Source organism: Cherax quadricarinatus, unplaced genomic scaffold (genome assembly GCF_038502225.1).
Source record: "Cherax quadricarinatus isolate ZL_2023a unplaced genomic scaffold, ASM3850222v1 Contig5585, whole genome shotgun sequence".
Lineage (NCBI taxonomy): Eukaryota > Metazoa > Arthropoda > Malacostraca > Decapoda > Parastacidae > Cherax > Cherax quadricarinatus.
In genome coordinates, this window is record NW_027200611.1 from 5,001 (window position 1) to 18,914 (window position 13,914).

The 13,914-nt window shown below is 47.7% G+C and overlaps 1 protein-coding gene across 1 annotated transcript in view; it reads left to right on the top strand.

The window, feature by feature from the left end:
• Positions 1–7,538, top strand: part of LOC128684436 (popeye domain-containing protein 3) — a gene marked incomplete at its 5' end in the record, with an annotated part of 11,511 nt that extends 3,973 nt beyond the window's left edge. Inside the window, 3 exon segments of the mRNA XM_070081979.1 lie at positions 5,633–5,748; positions 5,890–6,059; positions 6,396–7,538. Coding sequence (XP_069938080.1) covers positions 5,633–5,748; positions 5,890–6,059; positions 6,396–6,610 — 501 coding nt within the window.
• Between the last annotated feature and the right edge of the window lie 6,376 nt (positions 7,539–13,914).

Here is a 13,914-nt window from a genome sequence, read left to right on the forward strand (position 1 = left end):
ATATTTATTTTGGTACATAGATGCCTTAACAAGTACATGTATGATTGTGGTGGTAGTTGTGGTAGTTGTGGTAGTTGTGGTGGTAGTTGTGGTGGTGGTTGTGGTGGTAGTTGTGGTGGTAGTTGTGGTGGTAGTTGTGGTGGTAGTTGTGGTGGTAGTTGTGGTGGTAGTTGTGGTGGTAGTTGTGGTGGTGATTGTCGTGGTGGTTGTGGTGGTAGTTGTGGTGGTAGTTGTGGTAGTTGTGGTGGTAGTTGTGGTGGTGGTTGTGGTGGTAGTTGTGGTGGTGGTTGTGGTGGTTGTGGTGGTGGTTGTGGTGGAGGTTGGTTGTGGTGGTTGTGGTGATGGTTGTGAGGGTGATTGTTGTGGTGGTTGTGGTGGTGGTTGTGGTGGTGGTTGTGGTGGTGGTTGTGATGGTAGTTGTGGTGGTGGTTGTATTGGTGGTTGTGGTGGTGGTTGTGGTGGTGGTTGTGGTGGTGGTTGTGGTGGTGGTTGTGGTGGTGGTTGTGGTGGTGGTTGTGATGGTGGTTGTGGTGATGGTTGTGGTGGTTGTGAGGGTGATTGTGGTGGTGGTTGTGGTGGTGGTTGTGGTGGTGGTTGTGGTGGTGGTTGTGATGGTGGTTGTGGTGGTGGTTGTTGTGGTGGTTGTGGTGGTGGTTGTGGTGGTAGTTGTGGGGGTGGTTGTATTGGTGGTTGTGGTGGAGGATGTGGTGGTGGTTTTGGTGGTAGTTGTGGTGGTGGTTGTGGTGGCTGGTTTTGGTGGTGGTTGTGGTGGTGGTTGTGATGGTGGTTGTGGTGGTGGTTGTGGTGGTGGTTGTGATGGTGGTTATGGCGGTGGTTGTGGTGGTTGTAGTGGTGGTTGTGGTGGTTGTGGTGGTGGTTGTGGTGGTGGTTGCGGTGGTGGTTGTGGTGGTGGTTGTGGTGGTTGTGGTGGTGGTTGTGGTGGTGTTTGTGGTGGTTGGTTGTGGTGGTGGTGGTTGTGGTGGTGGTTGTGGTGGTGGTTGTTGTGGTGGTGGTTGTGGTGGTGGTTGAGGTGATGGTTGTGGTGGTTGGTTGTGGTGGTGGTTGTGGTGGTTGTGGTAGTGGTGGTTTTGGTGGTGGTTGTTTTGGTGGTTGCGGTGGTGGTTGTGGTTGCGTTGGTGGTTGTGGTGGTGGTTGTGGTGGTGGTTGAGGTGGTGGTTGTGGTGGTTGGTTGTGGTGGTTGGTTGTGGTGGTGGTTGTGGTGGTGGTGGTGGTGGTGGTGGTGGTGGTGGTGGTTGTGGCGGTGGTTGTGGTGGTGGTTGTGGTGGTGGTTGTGGTGGTGGTTGTGGTGGTGGTTGCGGTGGTGGTTGTGGTGGTGGTTGTGTTGGTGGTTGTGGTGGTGGTTGTGGTGGTGGTTGAGGTGGTGGTTGTGGTGGGTGGTTGTGGTGGTTGGTTGTGGTGGTGGTTGTGGTGGTGGTGGTTGTGGTGGTGGTTGTGGCGGTGGCTGTGGTGGTGGTTGTGGTGGTGGTTGTGGTAGTTGGTTGTGGTGGTGGTTGTGGTGGTGTTTGCGGTGGTGGTTGTGGTGGTGGTTGTGTTGGTGGTTGTGGTGGTGGTTGTGGTGGTAGTTGAGGTGGTGGTTGTGTTGGTTGGTTGTGGTGGTTAGCTGTGGTGGTGGTTGTGGTGTTGGTGGTTGTGGTGGTGGTTGTGGCGGTGGTTGTGGTGGTGGTTGTGGTGGTGGTTGTGGTGGTTGGTTGTGGTGGTGGTTGTGGTGGTGGTTGTCGTGGTGGTTGTGGTGGTGGTTGTGATAGTGGTTGTGGTGGTGGTTGTGGTGGTGGTGGTTGTGGTGGTGGTTGTGGTGGTGGTTGTGGTGGTGGTTGTGGTGGTGGTTGTGGTGGTGGTTGCGGTGGTGGTTGTGGTGGTGGTTGTGTTGGTGGTTGTGGTGGTGGTTGTGGTGGTGGTTGAGGTGGTGGTTGTGGTGGTTGGTTGTGGTGGTTGGTTGTGGTGGTGGTTGTGGTGGTGGTGGTTGTGGTGGTGGTTGTGGCGGTGGTTGTGGTGGTGGTTGTGGTGGTGGTTGTGGTAGTTGGTTGTGGTGGTGGTTGTGGTGGTGTTTGCGGTGGTGGTTGTGGTGGTGGTTGTGTTGGTGGTTGTGGTGGTGGTTGTGGTGGTAGTTGAGGTGGTGGTTGTGTTGGTTGGTTGTGGTGGTTGGCTGTGGTGGTGGTTGTGGTGTTGGTGGTTGTGGTGGTGGTTGTGGCGGTGGTTGTGGTGGTGGTTGTGGTGGTGGTTGTGGTGGTTGGTTGTGGTGGTGGTTGTGGTGGTGGTTGTGGTGGTGGTTGTATTGGTGGTTGTGATAGTGGTTGTGGTGGTGGTTGTGGTGGTGGTGGTTGTGGTGGTGGTTGTGGTGGTGGTTGTGGTGGTGGTTGTGGTGGTGGTTGTGGTGGTGGTTGTGATAGTGGTTGTGGTGGTGGTTGTGGTGGTGGTGGTTGTGGTGGTGGTTGTGGTGGTGGTTGTGGTGGTGGTGGGGGTGATTGTGGTGGTGGTTGTGGTGGTGGTTGTGGTGGTGGTTATGGTGGTGGTTGTGGTGGTGGTGGTTGTGGTGGTGGTTGTGGTGGTGGTTGTGGTGTTGGTGGTTGTGGTGGTGGCGGTTGTGGTGGTGGTTTTGGTGGTGGTTGTGGTGGTGGTTGTGATGGTGGTTGTGGTGGTGGTTGTTGTGGTGGTTGTGGTGGTGGTTGTGGTGGTAGTTGTGGGGGTGGTTGTATTGGTGGTTGTGGTGGAGCATGTGGTGGTGGTTTTGGTGGTAGTTGTGGTGGTGGTTGTGGTGGCTGGTTTTGGTGGTGGTTGTGGTGGTGGTTGTGATGGTGGTTGTGGTGGTGGTTGTGGTGGTGGTTGTGATGGTGGTTATGGCGGTGGTTGTGGTGGTTGTAGTGGTGGTTGTGGTGGTTGTGGTGGTAGTTGTGGTAGTAGTTGTGGTGGGGGTTGTGGTAGTAGTTGTGGTGATGGTTGTGGTGGTAGTTGTGGTAGTAGTTGTGGTGGTAGTTGTGGTGGTAGTTGTGGTAGTTGTGGTGGTGGTTGTGGTGGTAGTTGTGGTAGTAGTTGTGGTGGTGGTTGTGGTGGTAGTTGTGGTAGTAGTTGTGGTGGTGGTTGTGGTGGTAGTTGTGGTAGTAGTTGTGGTGGTAGTTGTGGTGGTAGTTGTGGTAGTAGTTGTGGTGGTGGTTGTGGTGGTAGTTGTGGTGGTTGTGGTGGTGGTTGTGGCGACGATAGTAGTTGTGGTGGTGGTGGTTGTGGTGGTAGTTGTGGTGGTAGTTGTGGTGGTAGTTGTGGTGGTAGTTGTGGTGGTGGTTGTGGTGGTAGTTGTGGTGGTAGTTGTGGTGGTAGTTGTGGTGGTGGTTGTGACGATGATAGTAGTTGTGGTGGTAGTTGTGGTGGTGGTTGTGACGATGATAGTAGTTGTGGTGGTAGTTGTGGCGACGATAGTAGTTGTGGTGGTGGTGACGATGATAGTAGTTGCGGTGGTGGTTGTGACGATGATAGTAGTTGTGGTGGTGGTTGTGACGATGATAGTGATTGTGGTGGTGGTTGTGACGATGATAGTGGTTGTGGTTGTGACGATGATAGTGGTTGTGGTGGTGGTTGTGACGATGATAGTAGTTGTGGTGGTGGTTGTGACGATGATAGTAGTTGTGGTGGTGGTTGTGACGATGATAGTGATTGTGGTGGTGGTTGTGACGATGATAGTAGTTGTGGTGGTGGTTGTGACGATGATAGTAGTTGTGGTGGTGGTTGTGACGATGATAGTAGTTGTGGTGGTGGTTGTGACGATAGTAGTTGTGGTGGTGGTTGTGACGATGATAGTGATTGTGGTGGTGGTTGTGACGATGATAGTGGTTGTGGTTGTGACGATGATAGTGATTGTGGTGGTGGTTGTGACGATGATAGTAGTTGTGGTTGTGACGATGATAGTAGTTGCGGTGGTGGTTGTGACGATAGTAGTTGTGGTTGTGGTTGTGACGATGATAGTGATTGTGGTGGTGGTTGTGACGATGATAGTGGTTGTGGTTGTGACGATGATAGTAGTTGCGGTGGTGGTTGTGACGATGATAGTAGTTGTGGTGGTGGTTGTGACGATGATAGTGATTGTGGTGGTGGTTGTGACGATGATAGTGGTTGTGACGATGATAGTGGTTGTGGTGGTAGTTGTGACGATGATAGTAGTTGTTGTGGTGGTTGTGACGATGATAGTGATTGTGGTGGTGGTTGTGACGATGATAGTGGTTGTGACGATGATAGTGGTTGTGGTGGTAGTTGTGACGATGATAGTAGTTGTTGTGGTGGTTGTGACGATGATAGTGGTTGTGACGATGATAGTAGTTGTGGTGGTGGTTGTGACGATGATAGTGGTTGTGGTGGTAGTTGTGACGATGATAGTAGTTGTGGTGGTGGTTGTGACGATGATAGTGATTGTGGTGGTGGTTGTGACGATGATAGTGGTTGTGACGATGATAGTGGTTGTGGTGGTAGTTGTGACGATGATAGTAGTTGTTGTGGTGGTTGTGACGATGATAGTGGTTGTGAGGATGATAGTGGTTGTGGTGGTAGTTGTGACGATGATAGTAGTTGTTGTGGTGGTTGTGACGATGATAGTGGTTGTGACGATGATAGTAGTTGTGGTGGTGGTTGTGACGATAATAGTGGTTGTGGTGGTAGTTGTGACGATGATAGTAGTTGTTGTGGTGGTTGTGACGATGATAGTAGTTGTGGTGGTGGTGGTAGTTGTGGCGATGATAGTAGTTGTGGTGGTGGTTGTGACGATGATAGTTGTGGTGGTGGTGGTTGTGACGATGATAGTTGTGGTGGTGGTTGTGACGATGATAGTAGTTGTGGTGGTGGTGGTAGTTGTGGCGATGATAGTAGTTGTTGTGGTGGTTGTGACGATGATAGTTGTGGTGGTGGTTGTGGCGATGATAGTAGTTGTGGTGGTGGTTGTGGTGGTGGTTGTGGTGGTGGTTGTGGTGGTAGTTGTGGTGGTAGTTGTGGCGATGATAGTAGTTGCGGTGGTGGTTGTGGTGGTAGTTGTGGCGATGATAGTAGTTGAGGTGGTGGTTGTGGTGGTAGTTGTGGCGATGATAGTAGTTGTGGTGGTGGTTGTGATGATGATAGTGGTTGTGGTTGTGACGATGATAGTGGTTGTGGTGGTGGTTGTGACGATAGTGGTTGTGGTGGTGGTTGTGACGATGATAGTGGTTGTGGTGGTGGTTGTGACGATGATAGTGGTTGTGGTGGTAGTTGTGACGATGATAGTGGTTATGGTGGTGGTTGTGACGATGATAGTGGTTGTGGTGGTGGTTGTGACGATGATTGTGGTTGTGGTGGTAGTTGTGACGATGATAGTGGTTATGGTGGTGGTTGTGACGATGATAGTGGTTGTGGTGGTGGTTGTGACGATGATAGTGGTTGTGGTGGTGGTTGTGACGATGATAGTGGTTGTGGTGGTGGTTGTGACGATGATAGTGGTTGTGGTGGTGGTTGTGACGATGATAGTGGTTGTGGTGGTGGTTGTGACGATGATAGTAGTTGTGGTTGTGACGATGATAGTGGTTGTGGTGGTGGTTGTGACGATGATAGTGGTTGTGACGAAGGCTGTGGTAGTTAGTGATAATGGTGTTGGTGGTATCGACAGATAGTGACGGAGAAAGGATCCCACCTTGACATACGACTACCCTCCCTCACTTCCTCCCTCTCTTCCTCCTGTGGTGGTGATGGCTCCCTACGCTCCCCCGCTCGCTTCTCCCTCAGGTAAGCGCCCTCAGGTAGGTGGTATCACTACGTACACAGTAAATAAGGTCCCCCATACTTTACATGCACAATCCATGATATTGTACACACCCGATACGCTTTTCACATTGACGACCCATCTATTATTTCGCAAATTTCAAGGTCTAGCGGAGGAGGCGGCCTTGGTGGCGGCCACGGCGGCAGCGGCAGCAGCACGGGCGGCATGGGATGTACAGGCGGCCTAGCCTCTTCCTTCGCGGGCGTGGCTGGGCTAGGGATGGGTACTAAGCACTCACGTCTGGGCTACACCATCCTACCCACCTCAGCACCCAGTAAGTAACTCACGTTCTTGATCATATAGTGGGAAGTATTTTAGTAATACTGCTTCTAAGTCTTGATAAAGAGTATTTTCAATCGACTTGTTAAAAAAAGAATATATATATATATATATATATATATATATATATATATATATATATATATATATATATATATATATATATATATATATATATATATATATATATATATGTGTGTGTGTGTGTGTGTGTGTGTGTGTGTGTGTGTGTGTGTGTGTGTGTGTGTGTGTGTGTGTGTGTGTGTGTGTGTATGTGTAAAATAAGCCACATCTCCCTGTGTTCAAGAAATGATCTATAACTCTCTCTCAGGACACGAGGGTCGTGAACGCCTGGATCTTGCGTACCGTGAAAGCCGCTGCACCTTCAGGGATAACAGCCTCACCTATCGGGAGAACGGCTATGTTCCTAATGGTCGGCCAGAGATGACTCCGCTCACTGAACTGCCGTCCACTGACTCTCTCACCGACACCAGCCACGATATACAGACCTGGCTGGAGGACTCTTCTCGCTACACTCACCGCTAGGGGGGCCCAGAGGGCGTCTGGGGACCTAGGGGTGTATCTGGGGTCCAGGGGTCGTGTCTGGGGACCTAGGGGTGTATGTGGGAGCCCAGAGTTGTGTCTGGGGTCTAGGGGTGTATCTGGGGGCCCAGGGTTGTGTCTGAGGACCTTGAAGTGTATCTTCGGGCCCAGGGGCCGTAGCTTTGGACACTTAGAAGTGCAGGTGAGGACCCAAGAATGCAACAGTAAGTTAACATAGATATTTTGTATCAGAATGATTATCTGAGGAATATTAAGAGTATCTGGGGAAATACTGAGAGTATCTGGTGAATATTGAGTGTATCTGGGGAATATTGAGAGTATCTGGGGAATATTGAGAGTATCTGGGGAATATTGAGAGTATCTGGGGAATATTGAGAGTATCTGGGGAATATTGAGAGTATCTGGGGAATATTAAGAGTATCTTGGAAATATTGGGAATATCTGAGGAATATTGAAAGTATTCGGGGAATATTGAGAGTATCTGGGAAATACTGAGAGTGTCTGGGGGATATAAAGAGTATCAGAGATGGTATATGGTATAAGGACACCTTACGGGGGATAATGTATAAGGTAGATGCTATATGTTGACTGTGAAGTGAGGTATATAAGTGAGGTATATAAGTGAGGTATATAAGTGAGGTATATAAGTAAAAACTTGTGTTTCTATTATGATTTAAAGATTTTGAAGCTAGGAGTGACCATTTAAAGGTGTTTACAACGTGTGTACTCACCTAGTTGTGGTTGCAGGGGTTGAGTCACCGCTCCTGATTCCTGTGTGTGTGTGTGTGTGTGTGTGTGTGTGTGTGTGTGTGTGTGTGTGTGTGTGTGTGTGTGTGTGTGTGTGTGTGTGTCCATGGTGTAATATATCTTGTTTTATATGAGAAATATAAAAGACTCAGAATTCATTACAGTTGTTGTTTTATTTTCCAAGTGAATGTTGATACATCTAAGTTATTGTTGTTGATACATTAAGTTGTTGTTGTTGTTGATGCATCTAAGTTATTGTTGTTGTTAATAGATCTAAGTTATTGTTGACACATCTAAGTTATTGTTGTTGGTACAGTTTCAGAGTTTTTGAAAACAGAATTACGCAGTGGCTACCACATTATGATTTATTATACAAGAAGAAGATAGTGGAGAGGGAAGGAGAGGAGGTGGAGAGGGAAGGGGAAGAGGTGGATGAGGAAGAGGGAGGAGGAAAGGAAAGAGGAAGAAGGAGGAGGTGGAGAGGAAAGGGGAAAGAAGCAGATAAGGAAGAGGGAAGGGAAACAGGAAGATAAGGAAGAGGGAGGTGAAGAGGGACTGGAGAGGTCGTTGAGAAGACATTAAAAATGAACAACAAAAACTGGAAAGGAATAAGAGGGATATAAGATAAAGTAATATACGTATATTACATATAACCTATAATGTTATACATTATACAAACACTGATTTGGCATAAACCTTAGAAATAGATACCCAGGAACTGGTTCAAAAAGCCACGTAAGCAAACACCAGGACATATCAGAAAACGTTTCTACCTGTCCTCATCCTAGTGTGGCATTTTTCAGGTCACCATGTGTCGCTCGATACTGCTTCTGGGACGGATAAGATTCCCAGGCAGCACTCTTAAGCACTCGGCCATCACAAATGCCACATAAGCTGAGCAGCCTGGTTCACAATCCAGGAGTGGTGAAGAGAGCTGCCTGGGAATCTTATCCGTCCCAGAAGCAGTATCGAGTCCTGCTGACTGCGATCTTTCTCTGTATATACCCGCTTGTTTCTACGTGGTGCAGTTACATATATATATATATATATATATATATATATATATATATATATATATATATATATATATATATATATATATGGGGGAGAGAAACAAAGTATTTCTGTGTCTCGTCGTCTTGACGCTGTCCCTAGACCTTGTATTGTGTTTCATTAGGCGCTAACCCCTTGTGGGGTAATTACCGCAAGAAGTGGAGCAGAGCTGAATAGTGTTGACGTGATGAGTGCGTCAGTCTTGGTAGGAGGTGGTCAGTCCCTTAAGCCTGATGGACTGACTATCGATTCTCTGTCCCCTCATGAGGGTCCGATCTCTGACCAGTCAGGTGATCGCCACGAAGAAGGCCATGTGTAGAAGATATTCTCTATCAAGATATTATGGTGTTATGGCCCACCTTACTGATCTTACCTACTTCCTCTACGGGGCCCCGCCCACATATGGCCATGTCTTCAACTGCTACGTCGCTACACTTTCCACTGGCTCTACTATAAAAGTCTCCGACCTCATGACTATATATTAGACTGATGAAGCCTGCAGTGCAGGGAAAACATCTCTCAGTAAGGATGTTCATGTGTTGTACGTGTTTCATTCATCAAATATGCTGTCAAGGGCAATTTAATCTTGAAGTGTGTGACAGAACCTACTAAGGTGGTAAGTAGTCAAGTGACGGAGCAAAGCGAATTTTCTTTGTTAGTGAAGGTGAGAGTGTGTTTGCTGTAGTTAGTGGAAGGGAGACAGAGTTACCAATGGTAGGTAGGTGCAGTGGCTTAATAAGCCAGTGGCAGGCTAATTGCAGGCTGTGAAGAAGAAGGCAGATTGTAGAGCAAATCTGGCATGCCTGCAGCAGGCCTTCCAGTGGACTGCAGCAGCGCGTGTGGGAGAAGGCAGGTTGTAGAGGGGTCACCTAGGATGCCTGCAGTAGGCCTGATGCTGAACTGCTGCAGGGAGGGAGCGGGCAGGTTGCAGTGATCATCTTAGAATGCCTGCAGCAAGCCTGATGCTAGTCTGCTGCAGGGAGGGAGCGGGCAAGTTGCAGTGAGCACCTTAGGACGCCTGCAGCAAGCCTGATGCTGGACTGCTGAAGGGAGTGAAGGCAGGTTGCAGTGAGCACCTTAGGATGCCTGCAGCAAGCCTGATGCTGGACTGTTGAAGGGAGTGAAGGCAGGTTGCAGTGAGCACCTTAGGACGCCTGCAGCAAGCCTGATGCTGGACTGCTGAAGGGAGTGAAGGCAGGTTGCAGTGAGCACCTTAGGATGCCTGCAGCAAGCCTGATGCTGGACTGTTGAAGGGAGTGAAGGCAGGTTGCAGTGAGCACCTTAGGATGCCTGCAGCAAGCCTGATGCTGGACTGCTGAAGGGAGTGAAGGCAGGTTGCAGCGAGCACCTTAGGATGCCTGCAGCAAGCCTGCAACAGGGCGTTGGTCCCCAGCGAGCGCACGCGTCTCCGCCAGAACTTCCTGGAACCTGCTGGAAAATGCTTCGCTGCCTGGACACAATCCGGCACTCGAGAACTCTCATGAAGGAGGTCTCTCCTGGAGGAGGAACACTTGCAGGTGCTCACATCATAGACCTCGTTTACAAGGACTACTTTCAGGTTATCCATTCCTCCCGGCGCTTCCGTTTAAAGAGGCCACCCCTTAAATAAGGGCCTTTTGAGGAATTCCTGACTGAGAGTGGCCCGATTTAGAGGAGATTCATGGGAAGTCTCTATACTGAAGGGAGCTCACCTAGAAGGTCCTCTTCAATATACAAATATCCTGAACATTGACTAGTCACATTAGTTATAATCTCTGTCATAAGCTTCTTTCTTTTATTGCTAGTTATTTGTGAATTGTTCCAGTAATAGTATTGTTTCCTTTTGTTCTTGAAGGTCCTCTTATAAAGAGGTTCTGGGGAGAGTTGGCGGGTTCACAGAGTACACGAACATTATGAGGGAGGAGGAAGCATGATGGGGAAGTATCAAGCCTCCAACACCCACATCACCACCACCAACAATAGTCTACGCCACCTTCTCCATCAATCTCAGTCACCACCTCTGGTTACACTATATTGATCACTAGAGCTGTGGCAGCGCAGATGACTACTGGGCCTCCCTACCCTACCTGACTACTTGTATCTACCTATCTACGCACACCTTGCACAGATACTATTTTTTCAAATATTGATTTTTCAGGTGTATATTGGTTTTCTTTCATTAATTGTATATTAGCTTTCTAGAACTTTGTAAAGACAACATGATCTACCAGTTATTTATAATGGAACTCTGTATTCTTCTCTGATCTGCTGCAGAGAGCATACACAGGGCCAGAGTAGAGATGGTTGCACATATTGAGCCATTGATGCACCTTTGCATGCAAGTTCCATTGAAAAATTACATTTGTTGTGATGCGTAGAGTGGCAGTGCGGTACGACGTGTGGCGGGCGGCTGCGGCAGCACCTGCGGCTCCAACACCTCTGAACATCCAGACTATTTTTGCATTTCAGTCGTGTACTGTCGTTCTTCTTGGTTTGTTAGCCATATTTTCACTCCTGTGTTGCATAAGCCGCCGTGTTGTGAGGTCTGGAGTGTATAACTACGCATGTGAATAACTTAAGTGAGGGAAGAAAGGTAGTGGTGAGTTATTAGCATCACTTGAGACTGTGGACACTTGTCACTAACAATCAAAGGGACAACAAACCTGTTGCTGTAGTCGTCATGTCTGTTTTATGGTTGACTTTATAAGTCAGGTGGATTTTTATCGTTGTGTGTGGCTTTGGAATCATTAGTGTCGTTAATAGCATTGTTAAGGCAGCTGAGAAGCATAACACCTGGCGTGTGACAGTGTCACAGGGAGGGGAGTGTCACCCAGTTGGTTTACTGTCAAGTGACAATCTGAGGGGACATGAGGCTAGACCAGGCAATGTTTTAAGTGTAGACTGGTGCTCCCAGCAGCTGTGATACCTGGTATTAATGGTGCAGGAGTGAGATGTATGTGATGCTGTATGTGAGGACAGTGTCCACCACACCTAGTGTCCACTACACTCTCTAGACGTCCCTCTACACCGTGTGTACCAAACATGTCATTCTACAGGACTACACATCCAGCTGACCCAACATACACACTACCAGTAAGTATACATGTATACCTGGTGAGTATACCTGGTCAGGTGTAGCCTGACTGTAGTTATCTGCTAAGTTCTTGCTCTCCTAGCCACGCCTAAACTATTATCATTATTATTCTATATTTCTACCCACTTCTGACATTACCAGTTGAAGATAAATCAAGAAGACAGTGAAGAAATGTTCCTTCTGACAAACATACTCTCACTTGTATAGGAAAATATCACGTGTAGGAAAACCTCCTACTTGAAATATAATAATGGAAGAGGTCGTCTGTTACACGAATATTTTATTACATGGATATTACAGGAATATTCATTACAGGAGAATATCACGTTTAAAGTTAGCGCATTAACACGAGTGAAATAAAAGGATCTTATCGCTGAGATGCTTGTGATATCCTGGGCAAGTCATCACTAGGTCTTACGTATCACTCTCATGGGTTGGTCCAAGACCAGCCGTTGGGGGTGATGATGTGAGGGTTGGTCCAAGACCAGCCGTTGGGGGTGATGATGTGAGGGTTGGTCCAAGACCAGCCGTTGGGGGTGATGATGTGAGGGTTGGTCCAAGACCAGCCGTTGGGGGTGATGATGTGAGGGTTGGTCCAAGACCAGCCGTTGGGGGTGATGATATGAGGGCTGGTCCAAGACCAGCCGTTGGGGGTGATGATGTGAGGGTTGGTCCAAGACCAGCCGTTGGGGGTGATGATGTGAGGGTTGGTCCAAGACCAGCCGTTGGGGGTGATGATGTGAGGGTTGGTCCAAGACCAGCCGTTGGGGGTGATGATGTGAGGGTTGGTCCAAGACCAGCCGTTGGGGGTGATGATATGAGGGCTGGTCCAAGACCAGCCGTTGGGGGTGATGATATGAGGGCTGGTCCAAGACCAGCCGTTGGGGGTGATGATATGAGGGTTGGTCCAAGACCAGCCGTTGGGGGTGATGATATGAGGGTTGGTCCAAGACCAGCCGTTGGGGGTGATGATGTGAGGGTTGGTTCAAGACCAGCCGTTGGGGGTGATGATGTGAGGGTTGGTCCAAGACCAGCCGTTGGGGGTGATGATGTGAGGGTTGGTCCAAGACCAGCCGTTGGGGGTGATGATATGAGGGCTGGTCCAAGACCAGCCGTTGGGGGTGATGATATGAGGGCTGGTCCAAGACCAGCCGTTGGGGGTGATGATATGAGGATTGGTCCAAGACCAGCCGTTGGGGGTGATGATGTGAGGGTTGGTTCAAGACCAGCCGTTGGGGGTGATGAGGGCTGGTCCAAGACCAGCCGTTGGGGGTGATGATATGAGGGTTGGTCCAAGACCAGCCGTTGAGGGTGATGATATGAGGGTTGGTCCAAGACCAGCCGTTGGGGGTGATGAGGGTTGGTCCAAGACCAGCCGTTGAGGGTGATGATATGAGGGTTGGTCCAAGACCAGCCGTTGGGGGTGATGATATGAGGGCTGGTCCAAGACCAGCCCTCGGGGTGAAGATACCATTAGTAAGTTTATTTAGGCACAGGTACACAAGTGCAGTTATCATACATAGTGTAAATTACCTTGACAAAGTGACTTATTACCATTGGGGTCTTTATAATATCTTAGACAATTTCATACACAGTATATAAACTTATTTTCCAATGATTGAAGACATATCCTCAGTGATAACTGCATTGTTATAATGCTTTAAAATATTCCGGAACTTAAATGGCAAATCTTAGAAAAGAAACCCAAAAAGTAATGACAAAATCATGCCTAACTTAGTTTTTCAACAAATTCAGCAGTTTTTTTTTTTGTTGTTCTTTAAGTTATGATATGAGAGATGCACGAGTGTCTGTACAAGGTAATTTCTTCAAAGTTCAAAGTTTATTCGCTATAAGGATTACAATGCTGAGTTTACAGAATTTGGTTATTGTGTGGTTTACATGTAGTAAAATAATAATTACAGAGTGTACCACTAGAACACCTAGCATGGCTAGGCATTTCGGGCAGACTTAAATTAAATCTTAAGTTTAAAATATTACAAATTATGAGGTAAGTTGGTATTATGGCTAAGTGACTAAATACTAGTTTGTGAGTTTAGCAATGTGAATGTTTTTGTTTTGGCACAGTACATAGTTTCAGTATTGGAGTATTAAACACTTGCTCAAATAAGCAGAAATTAAGTGAAAACGACTAACGTTATTAAATAACGTAAACAAAGCGATTCTGAACACAAAGAGGTAAAAAAAATAAAACGCCAGCTAAGGAAAACAAATAATTATTAAATATTATAAAGGAAATGTGAGAAGAGGACCAAGTACAAAATAAAGAAGAGAGAGATGAACCAAAATACAATGAAAGACGAAATGAAAAAAGCAATAATTAATCAGCAAGAAAATATGAGAGGTCAAGTTTTTTTTTTTTAAGCAAAATACTGAAGTTATTTTTTGTAAATTG